The 14,342-nt window shown below is 32.6% G+C and overlaps 1 protein-coding gene across 4 annotated transcripts in view; it reads left to right on the forward strand.

The window, feature by feature from the left end:
- Positions 1–14,342, forward strand: part of SSR1 (signal sequence receptor subunit 1) — a 63,396-nt gene that overhangs the window by 25,879 nt on the left and 23,175 nt on the right. For 3 of the 4 annotated variants that reach the window (XM_031946889.1, XM_031946891.1, XM_031946893.1), the window contains 3 exons: positions 1,966–2,042; positions 3,393–3,471; positions 3,739–3,832. In XM_031946889.1, the coding sequence (XP_031802749.1) occupies positions 1,966–2,042; positions 3,393–3,471; positions 3,739–3,832 (250 nt within the window). Of the gene's footprint in view, positions 1–1,965; positions 2,043–3,392; positions 3,472–3,738; positions 3,833–4,300; positions 4,316–14,342 lie in introns of all 4 variants that reach the window. The other variant, XM_031946890.1, reaches the window with a different exon arrangement.

Raw genomic sequence — 14,342 nt, forward strand, 5'->3', positions numbered from 1 at the left:
TGCTTAGTTTCTGCCATACTGCTTTCCAGTTTTTCTAGCAATTTTTATCATAGATTGAATTCTTAGCCCAGGAGTTGGAATCTTTGGATTTTTCAAACACCAGATTACTATAGTCATTGACTAATGTATCCTGTGAACCTAACCTATCCTACTGATCCACTGTTCTATTTCTTAGGCAGTACCAAATGGTTTTGATGATCATTACTTTATAATATAGTTTTAGGTCTAATATAGGTAAGCCACCTTCCTTTGCATTTTTTTTTTTCATTAATTTTCTTGAAATTCTTGTCCTTACGTTCTTCCAGAGTGTTGTTACTATTTTTTAGCTTTATAAAGTAATTTCTTGGCAGTTTGATTGGTAAGGCGCTTAATTTAAGGTAGGTTTAATTTAATAGGTAGATTAATTTAAGTAAAATTATTTCTATTATATTAGCTCAGACTACCCTTGAGCACTTGATATTTTTCCAGTTGTTTAAATCTAACTTTGTGTTAATAATCTACTGTTTGATAAACACTAAGACTCCAATTTCTTGCATAAGAACTCACTACTTGGAAAAAACAGTGTGGCAGAAACTAGGCATAGATCAATATCTCACACCCTTTACCAAGGTAAGATTAAAATGGGTACATGATTTGTACATTAAGGGTGATACATCACCTAAGCGGATTAAAAGAGAAGACAATAGTTTATCTCAGATGCATGGAGAAGGGGAGATTTTATGACCAAAAGAGATGAAATCATCATGAAATGCAGAATGGATAATTTTGATTATATTAAATTTAAAAGGTTTTGTATAAACAAGACTAATGCAATCAAAAATCTCCACATACAGTTATGACAGCCCATGTGGGGTTATGAACTACAGTTTACAAAGCTGGAATACAGAGAAGTAAATCAAATTTATAAGAATACAAGTCATTCCCCAAATGATAAATAGTCAAAGGGTATGGGAACGGGCAGTTTTCAGATGAAATCAATCTATAGTCATATAGAAAAAAATACTCTTAAGTCACTATAGATTGGAGAAATGCCAGTTAAAATAACTAAGGTATCACCTATCAAGTTGGCTAATGTGAGAAAAGAAAAATATTAAATACTGGAGAATATGTGGAAAAATTGAGACCAATGCATTGTTGGTAGAATTGTAAACTGATCCAACTGTTCTGGAGAGCAATTTAGAACTATGTGAAAAGACTATAAAACTTCATATATTTTGATCCAGCAGTACAACTACTAGATGTGTATCCCAAAGAGATAATAGAAAAGGGGAAAAGACCCACGTGTATTTTTATATCCGCTCTTTTTGTGGTAACAAAGAATTGAAAATTGAGAGGAAAGTTATTAATTAGAGAAGAGTGGCTGAACAAGTTGTAGTATGTGAATGTAATTGCTATAAGAAATGATGAAAAAACATATTTTGGAAAAACCTAAAGACTTAACAGAAACTGATGCCGAGTGAAGTGAGCAGAACCAAGAAAACAATGTACATAGTAATATCAATATTGTGTGATTATCAATTATGATGGACTTATCTCTGCTCAATAATACAGTGTTCTAAGATAATTCCAAAGAACTGTCTGTGATGGGAAATATTATTCACTTCCAAAGTAAGAACTATGGAGTCTGAATGTAGATCAAAGTATACCATTTTCACTTTTTTCTTTCTCATTGTTCTGATTTTTCACAATATGGCTGATGTAGAATTTGATTGTATATGTCTAACCAATATTAGATTGCTGTGTTAGAGAGGGAAGAGGAAAAGAGGGATAAAAATTTGGAATTCAAAATCTTTTAAAAAAAAATGAATGTTGAAAACATTCGTTACATGTATTGAGGGAAATTACATATCGTTACATGTAATTGAGGAAAATGCTATTAAATATAAATACATATACAGTGAAGAAATTTGACTAAGAAACAATCTTTGACCATTTCAACACATTTGAACTTGTGTTTTTTATTAGGGCAATGTGTTCCAAGATGCCGTCTTCAATCAAACAGTTACAATTATTGAAAGAGAAGATGGGTTGGATGGAGAAACGTAAGAATTATGATAAAATAGATCATAAGATGATAGATTTAAAGCTGGAAGGGTTCTTGAAGATCATTTAGCCAACCTCATTTTACAGAAACAAACTGAGTTGTAGAAAAGTAAAGTGACTTGTTACCTTGATAATAATATTCTGTTGTATTGTGCATCTTCTCCTGATGGGCAGTTAGAGTAAAACTCTTAAGATGTGTTGCTTCCTAAATATGTTTGTCAGGTGGGCATGTTATTCCAGAAATGGTAGAGGTATCATGTATACTTAGGGAAATTCAGACTCCTTATTTGAGTCCCTTAGGTCAAGGCTTCTTAAACTTGTGTCTTCTTTTCGCCTGAGAAATTTTTATGTGATTCCAGGTCTGTAGGTATATAAAACATACAAATCAAACATTTGTTCATAATAAATAAATTTTGTGACTACATTCAGTTATGAGATATATATATATATTACAACCCTCAGCTTAAGAAGCTGGGCCTTAGATAATTAGTGAAAAGAGAGATAATGTAATCTTTATAGGGAAATAAAGCTTTAGTTCACTTTTATTTCCACATATTTCTTATATTTTCTGCAAAAGAGTTTATCAGAGAACTTGTGATTTACTTTAAAACATGCTTAATATTACTGCTAATTAAGGATTCACATAGCTTCTTTAAAAGCCACTGTTTTTGGAAGGACAAGGAAGTAGTCCAGCTTGCTCCATTTTACCCCTATTCCTCAAACTCTTGCCTACTAGAGTTAAAACTGTATCATCTCTCAAACTGATGGAAAAACATTAATTTTCTCTTGACTTATCCTTTTGTAATGCTACTATAGAAAAATATTTTAAGATTTGATCTCTAAGAATGTTATTTAGTGTTTCAGCAGAGAATGTATATAGTGATTTGCAAAATCTATCACTCAGTTGTTCCACTATGAACTTCTTTTATTTGCCATGTTTTGTGAGGTACTTTACTTTAGATTATAATTTATATTATTCATTCATGACTTCCTAAAAAGATAACATAAAATAATTTACTAAGCCTTCAAAATTGTTTTAAAACCAGACTTGTGATTTCGCTGGTATAGATAGCTTCCTGTATGGGAAAACTTTGCCTATGCAGATTATAAACACTTGCATTTTGGAGATTTAGACAGTTGCTGGAGAAACTTGAGAGATTTGTCCAGAGAGTTGCATAGTCAGTGTGTATCAACATAATTGTCTCCTAATATAATTGAGTCTTTTAAACTTCCATTTCTTATTCATAAGGTTATTTAGAGAATTTATGGCATATATTAAAACTATAATAGCAGTTATCTGAATTTATGTAATTCTTTGTGCTATTTTTTTTTTTCTGCCTTGAAATAAGGATCTTTATGTATATGTTTCTTGCTGGACTTGGGCTCCTAGTCGTTGTTGGACTTCATCAGCTTCTAGAATCTAGGAAGGTAATTTGCATGTGTTCTTTCAAATAGTTATAACCATGAAAATAATTTAATATTGTGTTATTAACTCAATGCCCTATGACATCTTTAGATTGAAAAAAAAAAAATTTTGTATGGTTTACTTTAAATGAAATTGAAAATCATTAAGTAATTCTTAGGTTCTTATAATAAAACAGAAACTTAATGTTTTAGTTGTTGTTAATGATGATAATTCTAATTAAATATTTACTTCAGTACTGATAAACCAGAAATTATTTGTGTTTCTTTTAGAGAAAAAGACCAGCCCAGAAAGTAGAAATGGGTACATCAAACCAAAATGATGTTGATATGAGTTGGATTCCCCAAGAGACTTTGAATCAGATCAGTAAGTATGCATAAAAATTTTACTGGGAGAAGTATTTGAGAAATATGAGACTGACATTCTTTTATGGAAAAAAAGTTAATAAAGAAATAAATGTCATTTAAAAATCATCTTTTCCCATCTACAGTTCTCAGATCTCTTGTGTTCAATCTTAATATATTTTAAAGGTTGATTAAATGTTCTGATTTCTCCACAAAAATGGTAAACAGTCATCTCCCTTTTTATAGCTCCCTTTTAACCAAAATAAACCTTGTAAATAACACTGAGCCAGGATCTATGATTTTATTAGATGAGGAAAGGAAAAGTAGTAACTTTTTACATAGTATAAGCTTTGTCTGAAAACTAAACATCTGTTTTTTACTTTTAGGTTAATTTTTAAAAATCTGTCTTTAATTTTATATTTAAGGATTTGTCTGAACTCTTTTTATATTCCTAATCTTTTCCTATCTCTTTTCTTTCCTGTTGCTTCAGTGCAGAGTAGAAGAGGTGAGGCAATTAAATTTTGTTGATGCTTGGTAGTAATGGGGACTTTTCTTGAATAGCAGCACCTCTTTTGAGCTAGTTATGGATCAATTAATGATCCTGTATAGTTTCCAGCATTATATTTCTTGGAGAAAATTGGTAAATAACCATAGTTTGATTTTTCAGGAGGAAGAAAGAAAATAATTATAATCTGATCTTTTAGCATCCTTCTACTCAGCAAATTCCAGTGGTTCCCTGTCACCTCCAAAATCACACAATATCCTCTAGTTAACATTCCAAACTTGTCATAATATAGACTGTCCCTCCCACACCCCTCTAATCTTCTTTTTCCCCGTACTCAGACATACACTCTTTGATTCAGTGACCATGGCCTCCTTATTGTTCCTCAAGTAACAACCAAGAGTGTTTTCTCTCAACGGTCCCATAGGCATGGAATAACCTTTCTCTCCATCTCTGCCTCCTTCCCTTCCTTCACATCCCAACTGAAATGCAAGAAGCCTTTCCCAATCCCTCTTAATTCTAGTATTTACCCTATGTTGGTTTCTCCTATTTATCATATACATAGCTTGTTGTTACATAGTTGTTTACATGTTGTTTCTCCTTTAGACTGTGAGCTCCTTGAGGGCAAGGACTTGTCTTTTGCCTCTCTGAGTTTTGCACAGTGCCTAGCACATAGTAGGTTCTTAATAAGATATTACTTAACTATATGTTTATATCTTTAACTTTTATGAAGGTGAAAAGTTCTTTTCTTTAACAATGAAATACAGATACTAAGTAACCTTTATATTAAAAAATAACCTAGGTCTTTTTGTTTTGTTTTTAATTATCTTATCTTTAAGCAACTCAGTAACTGTAATATGAGCTGTCACTTCTTCAGTTCTGTTAATTGAGAAGGAAGATAAAAAGAAAATTTTGTCTTTTAATTCTCAGAAATTTTAAGATTATGTGGAGAAGAGAACAAAGATGAGTTTTTTAATGTGTTTTCTGCTGAAAATCTGAGTGTTTTAAAATATAGCCACAATCAATTAATTTAACCAGACCCTCTAAGATTTTTTTTAAGAGGGATAGGTTTTTGATTTTACCTTTAGATTCCCCAAATAAACATGTTCTTGTTGATCTTATCTGCTTCCATGGTTTTTTTTATACATCAAGGTAGCCAGTCACTCACCTGAACTTCAAACTTCCATTTCCAGTTATCTGGGATTCTAATTTTACCTGGATGTCCTATTTCCACTTCCAATTCAGCATAACTCTTCTTTGCTCCCACTCTCACCAATTTCCCCTCTCTTTCAACTTTGGTATATCTATTCATGATGTCATCATATTTATAATTTTCCAGATTTTTAACCTTCAAATTATCTATGGTTTTCCCTTTACTTCATCCTCTTTTATCAAGTCAGGTACCACCCCTATTGATTCAACCTCTAAAATATCTTATAGACCCATAAATTATCATTAGAGCCATAAGAGACTTGTAAGATTATCTAAAGCCATGCTTCCATCATCTTTCCATTCTTTGCTGCCACTTTGGTTCTTTTCTTTGTTTCTTTTAGACTTTTATAACTTTTAAATGGGTCCTCTTAACTCAAGGCTTTTCCATTCCCCAGTCCTATCAGTCAGTCCACATAAGTGTTAGGTACTATGATGAAACTTATCTTTCACACAGTTAACAGGGTAATCTTTGTGATAATAAAGATCGAATTAGGCTCCTTTGATATCTTGTATCTGTTTCCCTATTACCAGGAGGCTAAAATACAAATTTATTAGCCTAGCAATGAAAGCCATTGACATTCTGACTCTAGTCTTATCTTTCTGGCCTTATCTTACAGTATTTCTTTCTTGGGACTCAAATTAGATCAATTAGCTGTTCCTCATTCTCATTCTTTCCTTTTCTACTTTCATGCATTTATGTATTTTCTCCATCCCACACTTAGTATATACTTTTTAAAATTTGCTTTTTTTCACATGGCTTATCAATTTTTTAATCTATTCATTAACATTTTTCAGGGCTACATATTAGCTTAGTTTTAAAATGTAATATTATCTATGTTTTGTTGTGTTTTTATTTATTTTGCTAAACGTTTCCAAATTACATTTTAATATGGTTCATTTGCACTTAGTAGTATTTTGGGTTATATTCGATAACTGGATTAGAGGGTTCTTTCAGGTTAGCATCATTCCATTATTCAGAATTCTTTTAGTATTGTTCAGACAGCATCATATCCAGCAAGCTAATTTACAGTTTATATTTCCCAATTTTGTCCATTAATTTATTTTCATCTTCCTTTCTGAAATTCAGATATACTCTGCTTATGGCCTTTATCTCATCTATTAGCCTAATAACCCTCAAAAAAGGCAAATTAAACTAGTTTCACAAGAGCTATTTTCAATAAATCCACGCTGGCTTCCAATGATTATTGCTTTCATTTGATCTTTTTCTATCTTCATGCATTTAGGTATTTCCTCTACTGAAGCTTAGAATATACTTTTAAAAATTATCTTCTTTTCACCTATCTATTTAATATGTTCTAGGATTTTATCTGGTTAATTGTCAAGTTCATGAGGCTATAGTTTCTGATAAATCTTTTTTTTTTTTTTCTCACTTTTGAAAAATAAAATATTTTCTCAAATCTCTGGGCTTTAGGAGTCTATGAACCTATTTCCCACTATCTTCATTGAGTACCTCTCTTGGTTAGTTGATCAGAACTGGGAGTTTTTTGTTTGTTTGTTTGTTTGTTTTTTCCCCAGTACTCTAGGATATGTTATCTGGGCATAGAGACTTAAATTCAGTTTAAAGCAATGCTGCTTATTTTGAATTTCAATTAATGATATTTGTCGTGTACTTTCTAGTCTAAAGATTTTTCTTTAATGGAAAAAAATAGATGTAATACTATATATAGTTAGCTGATTGAGCAACATATCTAAAGGAGAAATAAATTGTTTGTTTACCATGATGATGATTCACATTTATAAAAATACTTTTATGATTTTTTTGTTATTGTTGTCATTGTTGAGGCAATTGGGGTCAAGTGACTTTCCCAGGCTCACATAGCTAAGACATGTCAAGTATCTGAGACCAGATTTGAACTCAGATCCTCCTGACCTCAGGGCTGGTGCTACTTCTATGATTTTCAAAGAGCTTTTTTTGTAACAATTCCATATCTACTCCCTTAGTTAGAGTTAAGAAAATTGTAGTTCAGGAGTTTTACTCACTTGCCTTGCTTATAGTGGTAAAGCATATATCTTTTTGTCTCTCAGTCTAGTGTTAATACTCATAGTCTCTTTTAATTATGACATCCTTGGTAGCATAGGGGAAATTGAGGAGAGGTACTATTTGGGACTTAGGTTTAAAAAAGCAAAGAGGAGCTGATTGCTGAAACAGAAATGGGAATGGATGAAGCTCAAGTATAAAGACATGGAGAAGAAATTCTGAAGTGGTTTGGCTATTTCCTGCTCATTTTACAGATGAGGAAACTGAGATAAGATAAAATTACTTGCCCAAGGTCTCACAGATTGTGTCTGAGACCAAATTTGAACTCATAAGTTTTCCTGACTCCAGGCCTGGTACTCTTATCCACCTAACTGTATTCCAAACAATAAGGATTTCTAAAAGGTAGTAGAGTTTCCCTCAAAGGTTTTTAAGCATAGATTAAATGAATAGCTTTTGAATTGAATATTTGATAGTGGGAATTTCTTTTGTGTGTGGAATTGTACAAGACCCCCGAAACCTTTTCCAGCTCTCAGATTCTGTGAAGACTGATAGCTTGGGGATTAAAAAAACCCTTACATCACAGGTAATCCTTAAGCTAATTTTGGAGAAAAACTTAAGAAATCCAAGAGACACAGGAATTACAGTCAGAATTATGTAAAGGCACAGAGGTAGGTAGGAGATACAATGTCATCTGAAAAAAACCTTTTTGGCTGGACTTTAGAGAGTGTGAAGGGAAGTCAATGTATAATCAGGCTAGAAAGGTAGATTGTGAAGTCTTTAAGTGGTTTGTATTTAGCCCTAGTTGTCATTGGAATTTATTGAGTGGTGGAGTTAAATGGTAAGAGCCATATTTAAGGAAAATTACTTCCACAGAGTGCAAATTGGATTGAAGTAGAAGATACTTGAGGAAAATAGAGTTATTAGAAGAACACCATAACAGTAATCCAGATAGCAGGCTGTGAGTACAAATAGACATTGTTTTATTAAGTACCAATAATGTACAAGAAAGTTTTCTCAATTCACGGAATTAGAGTTGGAATGGAAAGCATCAAGTCAATATCCTATCCGAACAAACCTTGTAGAAATAGAACCAGTAGCAAACAAATTCCTTTTACCAAAAATATATGTCCATTCTGCACCAAGTTATCCTTCTTTGTTAGGAAATGGGTTCCTCGTCATTCCTAGGGAATCATATTGTGCATACATCAGAGTTCTTAAGTGTTTTGAGGTGATTTGTCTATAAGTGAGCAATTTAGCTTTTAAAAAGATCTGTTCAATATTATATGATATAGGCTTTCTAAGAAATAGTGCCAGGATACAAAAAGTTCTCACTGGACTTGAAAGGGTTGGGCCAAATTTAATGGAGATGAGTATAAAATCTTATGCTTATATTCAAATTTATTGAGCAATTATTGTGCTGCATAAGAAAAATTAGATCAAACCAGTTTAAAAAAGAAGAAAATGCAAGCAAGCACCAACGAAAAGAGTAAAAATGCTATGTTGTGAACTACATTCAGGTCCCACAGTTCTCTCTCTGGGCTCTCTTCATCACTGAACAATTGGAACTGATTTGAATCACTTTATTATTGAAGACAGCCACGTCCATCAGAATTGATCATCATATAATCTTTTTGTTTAAGCTTCACTTTTTAGGAAGGGTAAATTGGAAAGTTATCTGGGGAGGATAGCCAGAATTGATAAAAGGTCTCAAAATCATATCTTACAAGCTCATTTGAAGGAAATAATTTTGTGTGTATTTTCATTTTTTCGTTTTCATTTCTGCCTATGTCTCTCTCCCCACTCCTACCCATTGAACTATACCTCATAACAAAAGAAAAAAATAGCATCCAGCTAGACAGTATTAAAATATTTCCTACCTACTCTGGCCCCACTTAATCTTTTCAAAGAAGAGACAGAGGAATACATTTTTTTCCTCTCCCATCTTGGGAGAAAAGCTTGATCACATTATAATTAGACAGTAACTAGGACTGGGGAGACTGAAAGGTGGAGGAGGGGGGCGGACAGACATGATCATTTTCTTGATCTTTTTAAGAGGCTGTCATGAGGAAGAAAGATTAAACTTTCTCTCCTTGGCTCTAAGAACACAAATTAGGAGTAGAGATTTGGAAAGTCATAATAAAGTAGATGTTTGTTCAAGTAGGGTGCTGCTATGATGCTTTCTGAGATACATTCCAATTCTGATTTTGTGAATTAAAGTTGTTTTCTTTGAACAAGCCTTTGCCTATTCGGGACTTTTACTTTCCTATCTTTCTGGTTTTGTGTTGCCTTTTAGAATACATCTGTTTAAAGGCTTTTTCATCTATTACTTATATGCATTCCTTTTAAATCTAAGCTCCAAAGAGAGCCTCCTATTGGTTTACTTAGTTTTCTTTACATATATTCTCCTCTCCCCCCTTTTTTCTTTGTGATTTCTTTGTGAATTATTTGTGAATCTGTTGTCTATTAAAATTGAATTTAGAGAGCCTCCTATTTCCCTTTTGAACTATAGAATCTCTGATCTATTCATACCTAGCTTTTCCTTGAACTTTGAAAAAAATCTACCTTTTTAATAAATGACTGTAAAAAATACGTTGAATTTATTACATAAATTTTTAAAAAAATTAATAAGTGATATATAATCATACTTTAATCACATCTTTTTCTATTCTTTGCATAGAGAAATTTCTTTTAGGGAGAAGAATGTTAAAGCTAAATTTTAAAAATTACAAATAAAATCTACCTTTCTAAAATCTAAGGTACATATCTGATACTACCCAGTGTCCCTTACCCAAGCTATTAAGAACTCCTAGGTAGCATGGACTCTTTTTGTTACAGTTGTTTCTCTTTAGACCATTTGGTAGTTCTTATTAGTCAAAAATGCAAGCAAAACAAATCAAGAATTTATACATTTTTCTCTTTTAACAATTAGTTACTGTAGCCTATGACCAAGTAGTTGAAGTCTCCGTTTTAGTGTTCTGCCAGTTTTATGTCCTATGTTAATGCCTGTTTTTAATTTGACTGTATGATCTTTGGTATATACCACAAATATCCTTGTATTTCTCACTTTATTCTCTCCTAAATGCTGTCCATCATATCTTGGTCTTCATATTATTTGGGTTTAGGTTTTAATATGGATTTATATATTCTTGACTTAGGGTGTTGCCCATGGTCAAATTCTTCTTTATTAGAAACTTTTGTGCCAAATGCCTACAGAAGGCAGAAGGAAAAAAGTCAAGGGAATGATTGAAGTTGCTAGAGAAGGAGCAAGCAGAATTTCTTAAGAATTGCAAAGGGATGGAATCTAAGGCATAGGTAGAATGGTTAATCTTAGAGGAAAGGGAACATACCTTCCAAGAGGACCCTCTTGGACTAGAGGGAAGGATTATAGAAAATGGTTAGGGTAATCTGTGCCAGATAGGAGATGTGATTATCTAATGAAAGTGAAAGTGACAAGTTGATCAACTTTTGGGAAATTGCCTTATTTATGTACCACGCAATTGTTTTGTATCCAAATATAATGTTTCAGCTTTTGTGGAGTTTAAAAGCTTTTAAACATACATGTGTATGTAAATTGCCTCAACTTTATTGGTTGTAACAGTGTTAACTTAAAGTCTATACTTTTTTTTAAAAAATTTTTAAATTTTTATAATAACTTTTTATTAACAGAACCCATGCCAGCTCATTTTTTTTTTTTACAACATTATCCCTTGCACTCACTTCTCTTCCAGTTTTTCCCCTCTCTCCCTCCACCCCCTCCCCTAGATGGCAAGCAGTTAAATATGTCACATTATATCCTAGATACAATATATGTGTGCAGAACCAAACCGTTCTCTTGTTGCATAGGGTGAATTGGATTCAGAAGGTAAAAATAACCTGGGAAGAAAAACAAAAATGCAAACAGTTCACATTCATTTCCCAGTGTTCTTTCTTTGGGTTGTAGCTGCTTCTGTCCATCATTGATCAGTTGAAACTGAGTTAGGTCTCTCTGTCAAAGAAATCCACTTCCATCAGAATACATCCTCATACAGTATCGTTGTTGAAGTATATAATGATCTCCTGGTTCTGCTCATTTCACTCAGCATCAATTCCTATAAGTCCAAGCCTCTCTGTATTCATCCTGCTGGTCATTTCTTACAGAACAATAATATTCCATAACATTCATATATCACAATTTACCCAACCATTCTCCAATTGATGGGCATCCATTCATTTTCCAGTTTCTAGCCACTACAAATAGGGCTGTCACAAACATTTTGGCACATACAGGTCCTTTCCCTTCTTTAGTATCTCTTTGGGATATAAGCCCAGTAGTAGCACTGCTGGGTCAAAGGGTATGCACAGTTTGATAACTTTTGGGGCATAATTATAGATTGTTCTCCAGAATGGTTAGATTTGTTCACAACTCCACCAACAATGCATCAATGTCCCAGTTTTCCCGCATCCCCTCCAACATTCATCATTATTTTTTCCTGTCATCTAAACCAATCTGACAGGTGTGTAGTGGTCTCTCAGAGTTGTCTTAATTTGCATTTCTCTGATCAATAATGATTTGGAACACTCTTTCATATGAGTGGTAATAGTTTCAATTTCATCATCTGAAAATTGTTCATATCCTTTGACCATTTATCAATTGAAGAATGGCTTGATTTCTTATAATTTAGAGTCAATTCTCTATATATTTTGGAAATAAGGCCTTTATCAGAACCTTTAACTGTGAAGATATTTTCCCAGTTTGTTGCTTCCCTTCTAATCTTGTTTGCATTAGTTTTGTTTGTACAAAGGCTTTTTAATTTGATGTAATCAGAATTTTCTATTTTGTGATCAATAATGGTCTGTAGTTCATCTTTGGTCACAAATTTCTTTCTCCTCCACAGGTCTGAGAGGAGATATACTATCTATTCCTCTAATTTATTTATAATCTCATTCTTTATGCCTAAATCATGGACCCATTTTGATCTTATCTTGGTATACGGTGTTAAGTATGGATCCATGCCTAATTTCTGCCATTCTAATTTCCAGTTATCCCAGCAGTTTTTGTCAAATAATGAATTCTTAAAATCTATACTTAAGGCCCACTGTTATATACAATAAATTGTCATTTACTAAACTGCTCAGGTCTAGGATGTTCTAGTTAACTGGATTTTCTGGAAAACTTACATTCCAACCTTTGAAAATATTTCTAAAAATCTGTCATTTTCCTACCAGTAATTTTCATGTCACCATAAGTGTCAATGGAGAAGTAATATGGCATAGTGACTAGAGCTGGGTGTAAGTGCTGCCTCTGCTAGCTATTTGACACTGGGCAAATCGCTTAAACTCTCAGTGCTCTCAGCAGCTACATAAATCTAGGCAAATATAGTTGCAGAACAATTTCCTGTCTATATTGTATTTGCAGAGGTAATTTTTTTCACCAAGAATTCCCTAAATTTCTAGACCTCAGAAAAGATATTAATTTCTTTCCCTAAATACTGCTGTTAAACACTGAATAAAAATCTTTCTAACATGGATTCTATATTTTCCTGATCCTTTAAAGAAAGAATACCGAATTTTTGTGATGCAGAGATGTTCTTGGGTTTTTTTTGAGGGGTTCAGAACTCAGAGAGCTATACTCATCTAGTGTTTCTTTTCAGATTTTCTACTTTTACCCTCTGATTTCTTTTTATACTTGGTCAGTTTTGACATCTTGCTGCTGTGGGCCTATCTCTAGCCATTTCTTTATATGTATAAATTTCCTGTTCTGATTTTATTTCCTAGTCTTTTGTGGCCTAAAAAAAACAGTTAATTTTTCATTTATATGTAAGATAAGGAAATTTTAAAGAAAAACAATTTACATTATTGCCATTTTTTTTTTTAAATCTTCACAACAATCCCTGTGATAGGACAGGTTATGTTTGTAGAATGGATTAGGAAACAGGTTCAGTTGAGGCTAAATAACTATTGAAGATCATAGTTAGCTAGGGAAGCCAGCCCTCATGGCCTAGGTCCAGGTAAGTTGGGGTGTTGAAGTATAATGAGAATAAATGTACGAGATGAATGAATCATTGTTGTGTGTAGGTGACACACAATCTGGAATTGCATAAAAGTTAATTTGTTAACATTCTAACAATTTATTTTAACCAGTTCAGTCACATATTGATAATTTATATTCCTTATAATGAGAGACAGTACAGGATTCTGAAAAGCCTTCTTAAAAATGCCATCAAGTTTTTTATAGTTTGTGTCTGTATTTGTATATTGTATTTATGTTACTGTTACATTCATTTTGTGGTATTTTTATTCTTTTGAAAATTCATCATCAATGTTTGGCATACATCATAATTATCAGATATGGCTACAAATAATGTTTTCATGTGTATAATCTATAGATGTGAGTGCCTTACTTTATAGTATCATCATATAAATGTTCATCAAGATATTTGATTAGCAGCTCATTCTGTGCCTGTGCAATATTAGAGAATTTATTTTATATGATGAAAAATACTGATAGTTGTATCTAATACTTTATCAAGTACCCATATAACTTGTTGGGGTTTTTTAGTAAAAATATATCTCTATACATGCTGATAATTGTTGGCTGAAAGCAGAATTTTTTAATGCACCCCCAATGTAACTGGGATAATATTAGACTTCATGACAAATTTACCAAAAGTTGAAAAAGAGGAAAGCAGGGGGGAAGATTGTATGTGATGAAGTGGAGGAGCGATTTGAACCTTTGATTTCATAGGTATAATGAACTCTCTAGAAGTACTGATCAGCAATTTGTCTATACCTTATGATCTTGGAAAACTACTTGGGTAACAGAACTGAAGTGATATTCTT

Source organism: Sarcophilus harrisii, chromosome 1 (assembly GCF_902635505.1).
Source record: "Sarcophilus harrisii chromosome 1, mSarHar1.11, whole genome shotgun sequence".
NCBI classification, from domain to species: Eukaryota; Metazoa; Chordata; class Mammalia; order Dasyuromorphia; family Dasyuridae; genus Sarcophilus; species Sarcophilus harrisii.